This window comes from Choloepus didactylus, chromosome 3 (genome assembly GCF_015220235.1).
Source record: "Choloepus didactylus isolate mChoDid1 chromosome 3, mChoDid1.pri, whole genome shotgun sequence".
Lineage (NCBI taxonomy): Eukaryota > Metazoa > Chordata > Mammalia > Pilosa > Megalonychidae > Choloepus > Choloepus didactylus.
This window is the reverse complement of record NC_051309.1, coordinates 52,094,516-52,108,125: the sequence shown is the minus strand read 5'-3', so window position 1 is coordinate 52,108,125 and position 13,610 is coordinate 52,094,516. Positions and strand designations below refer to the sequence as shown.

The following is a 13,610-nucleotide window of genomic DNA, read 5'->3' as shown; positions in this document are numbered from 1 at the left end:
TTTTACAGGTGGTAGGGGCTTTTTATTTGGTAGGGGCTTTTTATTTGGAGCTCATTATTAATCCCTAGTTTTATTACTTTATGGTCAGGAAATGTTTGCACTCTTTCTGCTTTGGCACTTTATTAGAGGAGATCACTAAATATACAACTTTATTCTATACATATTATATATTACATACATTATAATTATGTATATATTTAATACATATTAATATCCATATCGACAACTTTGTTAAAAATGCTTTGTTATCGTGTGTCCCCTACAGTAAGTAGCACAATGCCTTGTACACTGTAAAAATTAAATAAAAGTTTGATTTTTATCATTTCAAATGACTATAAGTGATTCCTTGGTTAAAAAAAAATTTGACCAGGAAATGAAGCTTATATCTTGGTAAATTTCTGGAAGCCTTGAGAAGTAGAAGACTGACTAATGTGTTAACGTTCACCCTGAGGGTCAAACCAGGCCCTTTGGGTCGTGCAGGTCCAGGCAACTTACCAGCACTTCATAAATGTAAACTTTCTTGGGCTTGACAGGACTTTGAGATGTCTTTCCTCTTCAAAATTGCAAGCAAACTCAGAAAAGCTGAAACTTTTTTCAGTATCAAGCAAACAAACCAAACCAAACAGTTCAATGTTCAGGACAAATTGAAAAGCAATTCAAAAGCTTTAGGATGATGAAAATAGTCTGGAAATAGATAGTGATGAAAGTTACAAAGTATTGTCAAATGTATTTAATGTCAAAGAATTGTCCACTTAAAGTGGTTGAAATGATTTTTTTATATTATATATATGTTACCACAATTAAAAATAAATTAATTAAAAAAATTTTTTTGGAGTCTCCCAAAGACTGTTAAAGGGGATCCAATTCATAACATAAAATAAACTTGATATAATGCTTTTTCTCCTGTCATTTCTCTTTTTGTAACTCCCACACTCCCACAGCAACTAAAGTGGCTCTCCTTGCTCTTCTCTCCAGACTTCCCCCAAATCTATTCTCTCTCCCTTCTTCTCATGGTCTCTGGCCTCTTCCCACTCCCTGCCTTTCTAGGTATTCCCCCTCTCTCCCAACCTACCGTGTTGTTTCCTTTCTCCCAAAGTACAGTCCTGTCCATCTGTTCCAGAGTTTTTTCTATTCCTCAGCTATTTTTAAAATCTATTATCCTAATCAATATAACAAAAATAACCAATGATGGGGTACAAAGTTGTCAAACACAGATATTTTCTCAGGAAAATTAGGGACAGGATCTTAAATAGCCTTGTCCCAATTATATTTTATTTTAGAGGTATGACTTATAAACCTGTAAGGGAGATAAGATTGTGTGTGCTTGTAAAAACAATCTCATTATTTTATAGCAAGTGAATATAGCTTTGTTTTTTATTACTGAGATGTAGGTTTATTTTTCTGAGAAGCAATAAACTTATACAGTGAATGAATTGTTTTGCAGTCTAAAGAAGGTGCATTTATTGTCAGAGATTCAAGACATTTAGGACTCTATACAATTTCCGTGTTTGTAAGAGCTAGAAGGTAAGTAATTGTGATTTTGGTTACTTGAGAAATAACAATTACTGGGGCAGTCTATGCCAGAGACACTGTTATATAGAGAACATAAGTGAGAGTCTAGCATAAGAAAAAGATTGCTGGCTTGGAAGTTAGGACAATTAACTGGTTCAAGTTCTATCCCTAAGAGACTCTTGACATTGGATAAATTACTTATCCTCTCTTTTCCTCCCTTTTCTCATCCATCAAATGAGAAGGTTACATGAGTTGTAGCCGATGCTGTTGGTTCTTTCCCCAGACCCCTCAGTGTTCCTGGGCGTTTACCTGCAGACAGTTCTCTTGTACTCAGAAAGCTTTCTGTATCTCTCTTCCTGAGGATGTTCTCTGGCTATGGGAACTTGTGGGTCCCATGGCTAGGCTGTAAGTTCCTGAGAGTTAACATCCTAGGAGCAATCAATGAGGAATGGGATTTGGTGGATAAGCACTTCAGTTTCTTTGTGCTAGAGCAGGAAAATTGTCTGAGTTATGTTCCATACAGTCCCTCAAAGTTTCCTGGAAGGATTGAGCCCCAGTTGCCCATTTCAGTAACCTGCTCATTGATGCACCCTATATTGATTTTCCTTACACTGCATTTGTTCATTCATTTAACCAGTATTTGTGAAAAAATAAATACTTTTAAGTGTTCATTATGAGCTCCATTTTTTTTTGACACTGGATTTGTCACCTGGACAACTCTGGCTGAGGTTATGTTTGAATGTGAGGCCCCAATAAGATAGTTGAGGAATGTTCCAGATAGTGAAACATCTATAATTTAATGAATCCATGCTTCAGTGTGCAGTGTTGCTAGGCTGAGAGTTCTGGAGGTGGAGTTGTGTTGCTTAATGTTGACCTAGTTCCTCAGTGATCCATTGTTTGTGTAGTAATTCACATTTTATTGATTGTAGAAGTATCCAGGCTACCATCAAACATTATCAGATCAAAAGTAACGAGTCAGGACAGTACTACGTGGCTGAAAGACACCTCTTTCAATCAATCCCTGAACTGATCCTGTATCACCAGCACAATGCTGCGGGTAAGTCAGGAACTTTAGGCTGGAGAGACAAGCAGGCAAGGGCCTGCTCGGCAATGTGTCTTTGATGTCAAGATGGTCAACAGAAGCACGTCTCCCTGTAGAAATGGTTTAAGAGCCTGAAATACAACTTGTGTTCTGTTCAATCCCCCTTCTTATTGATGCTTCTCTGTTTCTCTAGTCAGGAGGGAAGAGGAAGGTCAATTTCTTACATTTATTCCCTGTTAGAAAAATGCTAGATGGCGGAGAAGCAAAAGGCCATAGGGTCATTACACATTTGTTCTGGCAATTTGCAAAGGGCTAAGTATAATAGAATTTCAAATGCCCTAAATAATGGGACTTCTTTCTCTTTGCCCTCATAAATCTTTTCCACTTGAGATAATTGCGATAGAAAATTATCCTTTAATCTCTCATTCTGTATTCCCCCTTGTTGGAATAACAGAAAAAGCCACATAGGACACAGCTTTTCATAGTTATTAATTGGCCTAAATATACCAGAGGCATATTTAACTCCCTTCTTCAGCTGTCCTTGGTAATAATTTGTACTTGTGCAAACCTATCATATGTGGAAAGATATAGTTCCACCACAGTAACAATCACATCGCTGGCTTTCAGCTCTCACCCTAGACCCTTTGAGCCCACGGGGACTCTTCTTACCTCAGCATTACAGAATTTGGAACCCACTATGACTTTTTGTATTGTTTTGACTGCTTGTCATGCAGTGTGGTTTCTTTTAGATTTCTCTCGTGCAGAATTGTGTTGACAAAAAAAAAATCTCTTTTGGAAAATGGCCACTTTTCCATTGCACTCATTCTAAATATCAGGAATAAATCCAAGGAACTTTTAATCCACTCCTGGGTTGAGTCCATTTGGATATTCCAGTCGGTTAGAGGGAGTTTGATTAGAAAGTCACTGGGTGGGGCCAGGGAGGACATGGTTGTGGCTAGAGATAGAAACTCTCCAAATCAGAGACCAGTTCTAAGTTTTCCCCTTCACACTGCTCTTTTTTCTTGCTTCAAAGACAAATCTTAAGAAACAGTGTAAACACTCTGGTGAGTGAGGTTAAAAAAATAATGAGGTAGATCAGGATGTGCTGACATGAAAAGATGTTAGTGATAAGTTGTTATGTGAAAAAAAGTGCAGAGCAGTATATTTATAGAGTATCATTCCATGTTTATGAAAAAATCCTACGTATATATTTAAGGTAAGAATTTTTATGCTGAACAGATTATCATAGACTATCAACTGTTAACTTTCACCTCAGGGAATGAGACTAGAGGTGAGGAAGGCTTTCATTTCCTACTTTATAGATTGCCTTAGGGTTTGACTTTTTTTATTATGATCAATGCAGATTTTTCTTATAATATATAAAATACCATGAAGATAATTTTTAAAATTAAAATAAAAAACTGGATCAGAGTAAATATTCCAAAAGAATAAATGAAAAACTGGTGTTGAAAATTTATAACCATGACTTCTCTTTATTAGAAGAGAAAAGAAGGTAGAAAAGAAATAAGAAAACAAGAAAGAAGGGTGTTAAGAGAAAAGGCATGGGACCCAGAAGTAGCTGATATTTATTGAAAACTTATTTGGGCCAGACCTTGTTCTGGTGCTTTTGTGTGTATTTATTTATTTAGTCTTCAGAGCAATTCTGTGAGGTAGGTGCTGTTGTTATCTCCCGCTTACAGATGAAGAAACTGAGGCTCAGAGTTATGAAGTAAATGACTCCCGGCCACACAGTTGACAAATAAGCTATGCTGAGATTTGAATCCACTGGCTGGCTGGCTCCAGTGTCTGCACTCTACTGTGTCTTGCCAGAAAGAGGCAAATCATGTCAGTGGGGGAAATTTGGAAGGGCCAGTATTAAAAGAGGCTGTAAACTGGAACCCACTACAATCCTCTTTACTTTTTGGTTGGTCAATTTAGCTCTTGGTAATTGTACCAGAAGTAAGGACAGTGCAGATAGTGACAGCCTTCTGTCCGAGTGATGGAATATCACTAACCATTTGGTAGTAATTCACAGTATGAAAATATATGGCAAATAAGACTTGAAAGTTAGAGGAAAGTGTTGGGGTCTAAAGGAAATTACTTTTTATGTTCTTCATTTGGAGCATGTTGTAGAGGCCCAGCTAGATGAGGGCTCCGACCTTAGCTAGGTATTCGGAGTCAATGGTAAATATCCTTTTCTGTGCTCTGTATTGACTGGTTCAAACGTTCCCCATTCTCTTCAGGATCCAGTTTCCAATATTACCCACTTCCTATCAGCAAACTGCTTAGCCACCTTCTTGACTGAGAGAATTGAAGGCTCTTGGCATGAGCTGCCTCACCACCAACCCCCCACGCTTCCTTGCACTCTTACTCTCACCCCGTTCCCTCCAGGCTCTTGCTCCCACCCACTCCTCTCTCAGGGACCACACTGCATTCACCATTCCTTTCTCTCCTGTATCTTCAGCCTTGCCATTTCTTCTAAGTGTCTCTAGTCAGCTTGTAAACATACTTAAGACTTTCTTAACCTAGAAACAAAAACAAAAGCCTCCCTTGATCCCTTCTTCCTTTAGACACTGTTCTTTAAGTCATGCTTTGGGAAAAGTGTGTTCCCATCCACTGTCTCCACTTCCTTTTGCTTCTTTACCCTCTGTAGTCTGCTTCTGCCTCCACCACTCCTTACTTTACCAATGACTCCTTTATCAACACCTACAGTGGTGCTTTCTGCTCCACGTATTTCCATGTTCTCTCTGCTACAATTGACAATTTCACTCCCTGAACTCTGTTCTCTAGATATGTTGACATCACCCTTTCTTGATTCTCCTCTAACTCTCAGATGATTTTTTATGAGTCTTCCCAATGAGTCCTAACTTCTTCACTTCCTTTAAACATTGGTGTTCCTCAGAGATCCATTCTTGGCTACTTCTCTTCTCAACCTTGGCATTTCCCCTTTTAAAATTCTTCTGCCTGGTAGACACAGCAGGCACTTGCAATCCTACAGGCCCTGAACTCCAACGATGAAATGGAACTCTTCATCTTCTACCATCGCTCTCCCGCAAAATCGACTCCTCTTTCTGTTGTCTATCTCCAATAATGGTAGCATCATGCAGCCAATTACATGGGCTGGAAACACAGCAGTCACAATAGATGCTCTCATTCTCCTTAGCACCTAACTTCCAATTAATTACCACGTGCAATTAATTTCATTTCCTAAATATGTTTCCTATAGGTCCTCTCCCTTCCTACTAGAGCTGCCCTAATCATTACTCACCTGGACAACTGCAGTAGTCTCTTAACTGGTCTCCTTGTCTCCAAGGTTGACTTTCCCTCAGTCCATCCTTTATATTAGTGTTGGAGTGATCTATCAGAAATCTAAATCTGACCATGTCACTCCCTTATTTAGGACCTCTCAGTGGCTACCTCTCCCCTGCAGGAAGAGGTAATGCATGACTTCCAAGGCCCATCTCAAACTAGCATACTACCTACTTTTCCAGTGTAATTTCTAGCCTTTCCCTACTTCTCACTTTTTGCTCAAGTACCCACCATCCTTTTGCATACCTCTAAGTATCAGTTCATCTTGTTACCTTTTCTTAGAGTTTCCTTCATCATTTCTTCTCATGGGTTAATTTCATTTGTCAGATTCACCTCCATTGTCAGTTCCTCCCAGAAGATATCCTTTGATTCCAACAATGTGGTAGGTGTTCTTTTTCTGTGTCTCATAACCCTGGGTGTTGTCCCAGCACAGGACTTACTCTGTTTACATGGAATTGTCTCTCTCAGCCTGTCTTCCCCCACTGAGCCGGAATTCCCTGTGTCCAGAGTCCTTGGCTTATTTGTCTTTGGATTCTAGTACTTAGAAAGGTGCCTTGCAAACAATAGACACTTAATAGATGCTGTCTTAGTTTGCTAATGCTGCAGAATGCAAAACACCAGAGATGGATAGGCTTTTATAAAACGGGGGTTTATTTCACTACACAGTTACAGTCTTAAGGCCACAAAGCGTCCAAGGTAACACCTCAGCAATCAGGTACCTTCACCGGAGGATGGTCAATGGCGCCCAGAAAACCTCTGTTAGCTGGGAAGGCAGCTGGCGTCTGCTCCAAAGCTCTGGCCTCAAAATGGCTTTCTCCCAGGACGTTCCTCTCTAGCAAGCTTGCTCCTCTTCAAAACATCACTCCCAGCTGCACTCTGTGAGTTTCCTCTCTCTGAGTCAGCTCATTTTTTTTTTTTTTTTTAAATCATCATTTTATTGAGATATATTCACATACCACGCAGTCATACAAAACAAATTGTACTTTCGATTGTTTACAGTACCATTACATAGTTGTACATTCATCACCTAAATCAATCCCTGACACCTTCATTAGCACACACACAAAAATAACAAGAATAATAATTAGAGTGAAAAAGAGCAATTGAAGTAAAAAAGAACACTGGGTACCTTTGTCTGTTTGTTTCCTTCCCCTACTTTTCTACACATCCATCCATAAACTAGACAAAGTGGTGTTTGGTCCTTATGGCTTTCCCAATCCCATTGTCACCCTTCATAAGCTACATTTTTATACAACTGTCTTCGAGATTCATGGGTTCTGGGTTGTAGCTTGACAGTTTCAGGTATCCACCACCAGCTACCCCAATTCTTCAGAACCCAAAAAGGGTTGTCCAAAGTGTGCACAAGAGTGCCCACCAGAGTGACCTCTCGGCTCCTTTTGGAATCTCTCTGCCACTGAAGCTTATTTCATTTCCTTTCACATCCCCCTTTTGGTCAAGAAGATGTTCTCCGTCCCACGGTGCCAGGTCTACATTCCTTCCTGGGAGTCATATTCCACGTTGCCAGGGAGATTCACTTCCCTGGGTGTCTGATCCCACGTAGGGGGGAGGGCAGTGATTTCACCTTTCAAGTTGGCTTAGCCAGAGAGAGAGGGCCACATCTGATGAGTCAGCTCATTTATATAGCTCCACTGATCAAGGCCCATCCCGAATGGGTGGGGCCATGCCTCCATGGGAACATCTCATCAAAATGATCATTACCCACAGCTGAGTGGGGCACATTCCAAGCAAATCTAACCAGCACCAAAAATGTCTGCCCCACACAAGACCACAAAGATAATGGCATTTGGGGGACACAATACATTCAAACCGGCACAGATGCTTTTCCTGTTCTCACACTGGCCACACTTGTTTCTGTTTTCTAGCATTTACATAAGCTCTTCCACCTACCTGGAATACACTTCGTCCTGGTCTTTGTAAGATGTTCCCTTTTCAATCAGTGTCAGCATAGCTGTCACCTTTCCAGAAAGGCCTTCCCTGAGCACCTACTCTGAAGTAGCCACTCGCTAACATATCACCTTACCTTAATATTCTGCCTTATGCTTATGATCATCTACCTTTTCTTGTTTGAGTATGGACTTGTTTATTTTCTCTTGAATAAGCTCCATGAAAACAGGAATAATCTTTGTCTTGTTCTTTGCCCAACATCTAGATAGTGCTTGGTAGATAGATACAGGACCCTCAAAAGTTTTTGTTAACTAGTATACAACTGGGTCCTAGTTAAATAAATAGAGATAAATAAATAGATATAAATAAATAGTAAATGTTTGCTGAATTAAACTGAAATTGAGAGTAGAGAATTCAACATGTTGACCCAATCAAAAGAAGTCCCATTTACTCTACCATGCTATTTTTTTTTTTTTAAATAAACTACTCTCAAAGATTGGGGTTGGGATATGAGCATACTTAAACATACTTAGTGGTTAAATGAATTAGTGCAACCTTTCGGATGCCCTTCGACCTGGCAATCACATTTTAAGAAATTTATCCTAAGGTGATAATTTGAGAGGTGCATACAAAAATATATATGTTCAAGAACACTGGTTGGAGCATATCTTGTGATAATGAAATCTTGAAATTAACTTTAAGGTCTATTTATAGTCACTGGCATATGTCAGTTACATATTGAGTGTTAAAAGCTTGTAGCAAAGCATTTTACATTTAGGTAAAATGTATTGGAAAGTGTATATACTTTCAAATGTGCATATGGAGATTTTTGCAAAGATGTTTAGCAAAATTATAACCACGTATCTCTGGAGACTAAAGTTTTGTGACAGATCTTATTTCCTCTTTATACCTCCTTGGATTCTTTAAATTGTGAATAATGAGCATGTACTATTTTATGAAAATGTTTTTCAAATGGAAAAATAAGCAAACAGACTAGCCTATAGACTACATTTTTTAACCTGGTGTATTTTAAAAAAAATGGCACTATCTTCTAGTATACTTCTTTTTTTTTTTTTTTTTTTTTTTTTTTTGTCTTTTATATGAGTAATTAGGTTTGAAATGCCAAATTCTCTTTCTTCTTAGGCCTCATGACCCGTCTCCGCTATCCAGTTGGGCTGATGGGGAGTTGTTTGCCAGCCACAGCTGGTTTTAGCTATGGTAAAGTATGCTCATTTGCTAAAGTAAAATAAAATTCAGTACAGATTATGTCCCAAGTTTCCTATAGGATCTTTAAATTCTTGATTCTTGTATGATATCATTCTAGACACATTCCTTCTACAGTTTAAAACCCCCTTCTGAGATTCTGAGGTGTTTAAATATATGTACCTCATAAGGGCAATTTAAATTTTGCAAAGAAATGTTTCTGCATTACTTCAAATTTCATTATCAACCACCAGCTGCCTTAATCGTCACTCTTTTGGCAAATTACAATTACTTTTATTTGGGCTACTGCTCTCTGGTTGTAGGCATGGCTGGGAAATGATTGTTCCCAAAGACAACTGGGGGCTGCTACAAGTATCTTCACCCTTTTCAAATAGGGTTTGCACAAAATTCAGTTTGAACCGTTTTCTAGTGAATGCGGGATTTGCAGATATGTGAGAATAAATAAGAGCTGGAGAATCCTGTTTTCTAATTTGGTGACACTTTGTTCCTTTAAATTTCCCTTATTAGTGGGAGTCAGAATATACTGGAAAAAATGATAACACAATTATATTGTGTAACAGGTAACTAGGACTCAGGGTCTCATGTTCAGTGGGATGGAAGGGCAGTGATTTGAGAAGGTTAAGGAACCTGGATTAGTCCTCTGCCCCATAAATACTGTAGATATTTGTAAAATTCCACCATTAGCAATTTATTTAAGTTAAACATGGTCCTCTTTAATATTTAAAAAAATAAACATTCCAATTTATTTGACTGAACTATAACAAACATAAAGAACAGTGCACAATATATAAGAATATAACTCAATTAGTTTTGCCTGGCTTTGAAGACTTTATATGAATGGATTTATACACGGCGCACTCTTTTCTTTCTGACTTATTTGTCCCATCATTGTGTTTGTGGATTTCATCCATGGTATTGGGTGTAGTTGGCTCATTTTCATTCTGGTGTACTGCTACATTGTATGACTATATCACAGTTGATTTACTCATGCTTCTTTAGATGCCCATTTGGGTTGTTTCCCGTTTTTGATTCTTACAAATAATGTTGCTATGAACACTCCTGAATATATCTTTTGATAAAGTTAAGTACACGTTTTTTGCTCCAATGTATGTTAGATACATACTTGAGTAGAATTGCTGGATCATAGAGTATGCTTATGTACTTATTTAATAAATGCCGTCAGTTTTCTGAAGAAGCATGACCAAATTACATTCTATTCAACAAAGCATCGGAGTTCCTGTTGCTCTAGACCCTTAATGATATTTGGTATTCCCAGGTTTGTTTCCTCTTCTTCCCTCCCTCCCTCCCTCCCTCCCTTCCTTCCTTCTTCACCCTTTAGCAAATCTTGTGAGCTTTTATTGGTATATCATTATATTTTAAATTTGCATTTCTCTGATTATTTTATCACCTTTTCATAGGTTTAGTAGCCTTTTTAGGACAGCATCTTGTGAAACAACACTCTATTCGTTTTCTACCCTTAAAAAATAGGGCTGTCTTTTTCTAATTGATTTATTCATATTCTGAATTGGAATTATTTGTTGGTTATATATTTTAGAAATATCTTCCCCCAGTTTATGGCTTACCTTTTCAGTCTCCTAATGGCATATTTTTTCAATCAACAGGATTTTTATGAAATGTATTTATCAATATTTTCCTTTATGGTTATATTCTCTTTAATAAAGCTATGCCAACCCCAAGGTCATGAATACATTCTCCAGTGCTATCCTCCAGAAGTTGCTTTTAAAACATGCATTTTCTTGGAAGGGGCAGTATTTTCCAAAGCTGTTACAGTCTGCCTTTACAATTCTTTTAAATGCACTATTCTAAAGTTCCAGCAGGTAGCAGTGTTGCTATATAAAAGGAGATGCCATGAAGTTAAGATTTGATGCTTCTCAGTTTCCATAAAAGGGTTATTTTAAAACAGTTCATTTTTCTTGATTTGCTTCTATTGAATGACATAAATTTCATTCCAAACATACCTTTAGATATATGTAAGTTAGAATAACATTGAACATATTTATTATAAAATAGATTAGATTTTCCCTAAGGATAAGAGACACCAAGGCAGAAAAGCCTTTTAGGAGTGGGAAGAGGAACAGAAGGAACTGAAATAGAAGGCATGGCAAATTTTATCTGCCTCACAATTTTACTCACCAGGACAAAAATAGACAGGGGCACAAATATTTTAGGTCCCAGGAATAATTTTGATAGATTTAGTTTAGAAAGGCACAGAAAATGTTTCATCCTAGGTCCCTTGAAAGAGAAAAAACGTTTTGATATCCATAATCCATTGTACATTCCTATTCAGATAAACAAGTGTGTGTTTTTAAACTTGAAAACATTCTTTCTTGAAGTACACATTAAAGCCAAAATTAGAGTACTCAAAATGGTTACAGATCCTCTCCACTCATTTATAAAGTTTTTTAGCCTCTCTGTAAAATAGGGGAATAGGTCTAGAAAATTCCTAAATATTTTCTAGCTCTAAAATTTTAACATTCTTTTTTCTACTTGTAATATGGAGGTTTTACTTTTCCAGAAAAATGGGAGATAGATCCGTCTGAGCTGTCTTTTGTGAAGGAGATCGGAAACGGCCAGTTTGGGGTGGTCCATTTAGGTGAATGGCGAGCACATTTCCAGGTAGCTATCAAGGCCATCAACGAGGGCTCCATGTCCGAAGAGGATTTCATTGAAGAGGCTAAAGTGATGACGTAAGTATAGAAACATTCAGATAAATACTGCAGAACATCCTGGTGTTGCAGAAAGAACATGGACCTTGGAGTCAACCACACCTGGATTTATGGCTCAATGCTGCCCAAGCTAGTTGTGTGACCTGGACACATTATTTAAGCTCTGTGTTACCTGGGAGAGTTACTTCACGTTTCCAAGCTTCAGTTTCCTCATCTGTAAAATGGGGGTAACAATACCTGCTTCATTGGCTCAATGTGAGAACTAAAAGAGACAATCCATGAAAGTGACAGATATGCATCTTTTTTTTTCCCTGCTCAGTAATAGATGCTTACTAAACACTCTTTAGTTTTCCTTTTCCCAAAGCAAAGTTTGGTGGTGTCTCTCTATAGACTACTCAGGTTTTGAACCGGCGCCCCCTGGTGGCCAGAGTAAATTTTTTTTTTTTTTTGTAAGCATAAAGCATTTGCTTTCAGAGAATTTAAGAATCCAGAAGTTTAAGAGAATGGCTCTTTGTAGACCGCTGGATGCTTTCATAACTTCTGTGATTTCCAAGGACAGCATTCTGATTCAGTTCAACCTGTGGCAGTGGCTTATGTCTCTAATGTGGGCTGGACCAAGACACGTTGGCAGCTAGGACAGCCCAATAGTTTGCCACATTTCAAATCAACATTCTTTAAATATTTGATCTATATTTGTTTAGAGAGGTAGCTAAGTGGTATTACCTAGACTCTTGTCTTAGTTTGCTAATGCTGCAGAATGCAAAACACCAGAGATGAATAGGCTTTTATAAAACGGGGGTTTATTTCACTACACAATCAGCAATTGGGTACCCTCACCGGAGGATGGCCAATGGCCTCCGGAAAACCTCTGTTAGCTAGGAAGGCAGCTGGCATCTGCTCCAAAGCTCCGGCCTCAAAACGGCTTTCTCCCAGGATGTTTCTCTCTAGCAAGCTTGCTCCTCTTCAAAACATCACTCCCAGCTGCACTCTCTTCCTCCCCCCGAGTCAGCTCATTTATGTAGCTCCACCGATCAAGGCCCACCCCGAATGGGTGGGGCCACACCTCCATGAGAACATCTCATCAGAATCATTGCCCACAGCTGGGTGGGGCACATTCCAAGCAAATCCAACCATCACCAAAACGCCTGCCCCACACAAAACCACAAAGATAATGGCATTTGGGGGACACAATACACTCAAACCGGCACAACTCTCATGTAATAACCTAGACGCTCCCTTATTGTCAGAGCAATTTACTTCTGTCCCAAACGTCTAGAACCCAATTGGAAAAATAAACGGAGGCAATTAACTGGGCCAATTCTACTTTGGAGACAAAGCAGACATGTCTCTTTGGGCTCTCAACCCATTCTCCAAGTGCCCTATCAAAATATGCTTTCCTCCCACTTACAATAGAAGAAATTCTGAATAAAGTTAAGAAAACACAATTTTCCAGTGATATCAACTTCCCAGTGATGTTTTGTGCCTGCACATGTGCCACGCACCTACCTTAATATCATCTGCATCTGCCCAGGGCTTTCCTGCAACTAAAGGACAGACAAAAATTGTATTCCTGGATGTTGAATTAAGTACACATGTAAAGAGTGAATAGAAGACACATGCTTCAGGGAGAGTTGTAGTCATATTGGGGTTCTCCAGCAAAGAAGTAAGCATTAGAGATGTTTAAATTCACAATTGAGAGGACTCTTGAAAATTTCAAGCCCTGATTGGGCTTTTGAGGTCAGGATCTCTGAGGATGATATTTTGAGGATGATAGAAGGTGTATGGAGTGTGGAAATAGCATGAGCTCTGGCAGAAATTGGAATGAGGCTAAGGGCTAACTTATAAGTTATTCTTATGGATATAATGTCTTCTTGGGCTTGAACATACAATTTTTGTCTGATTGCCAAAAGTGAGACAGGAAAAGTTCCATT

The 13,610-nt window shown here is 38.6% G+C and overlaps 1 protein-coding gene across 5 annotated transcripts in view; it reads left to right on the top strand.

The window, feature by feature from the left end:
* TXK (TXK tyrosine kinase) overlaps positions 1 to 13,610 on the top strand; it is a 79,773-nt gene that overhangs the window by 30,637 nt on the left and 35,526 nt on the right. For all 5 annotated transcript variants that reach the window (XM_037829753.1, XM_037829749.1, XM_037829750.1 and 2 more), the window contains 4 exons: positions 1,445 to 1,524; positions 2,442 to 2,569; positions 8,912 to 8,986; positions 11,529 to 11,700. In XM_037829753.1, coding sequence (XP_037685681.1) covers positions 1,445 to 1,524; positions 2,442 to 2,569; positions 8,912 to 8,986; positions 11,529 to 11,700 — 455 coding nt within the window. The remainder of the gene's footprint in view (positions 1 to 1,444; positions 1,525 to 2,441; positions 2,570 to 8,911; positions 8,987 to 11,528; positions 11,701 to 13,610) is intronic.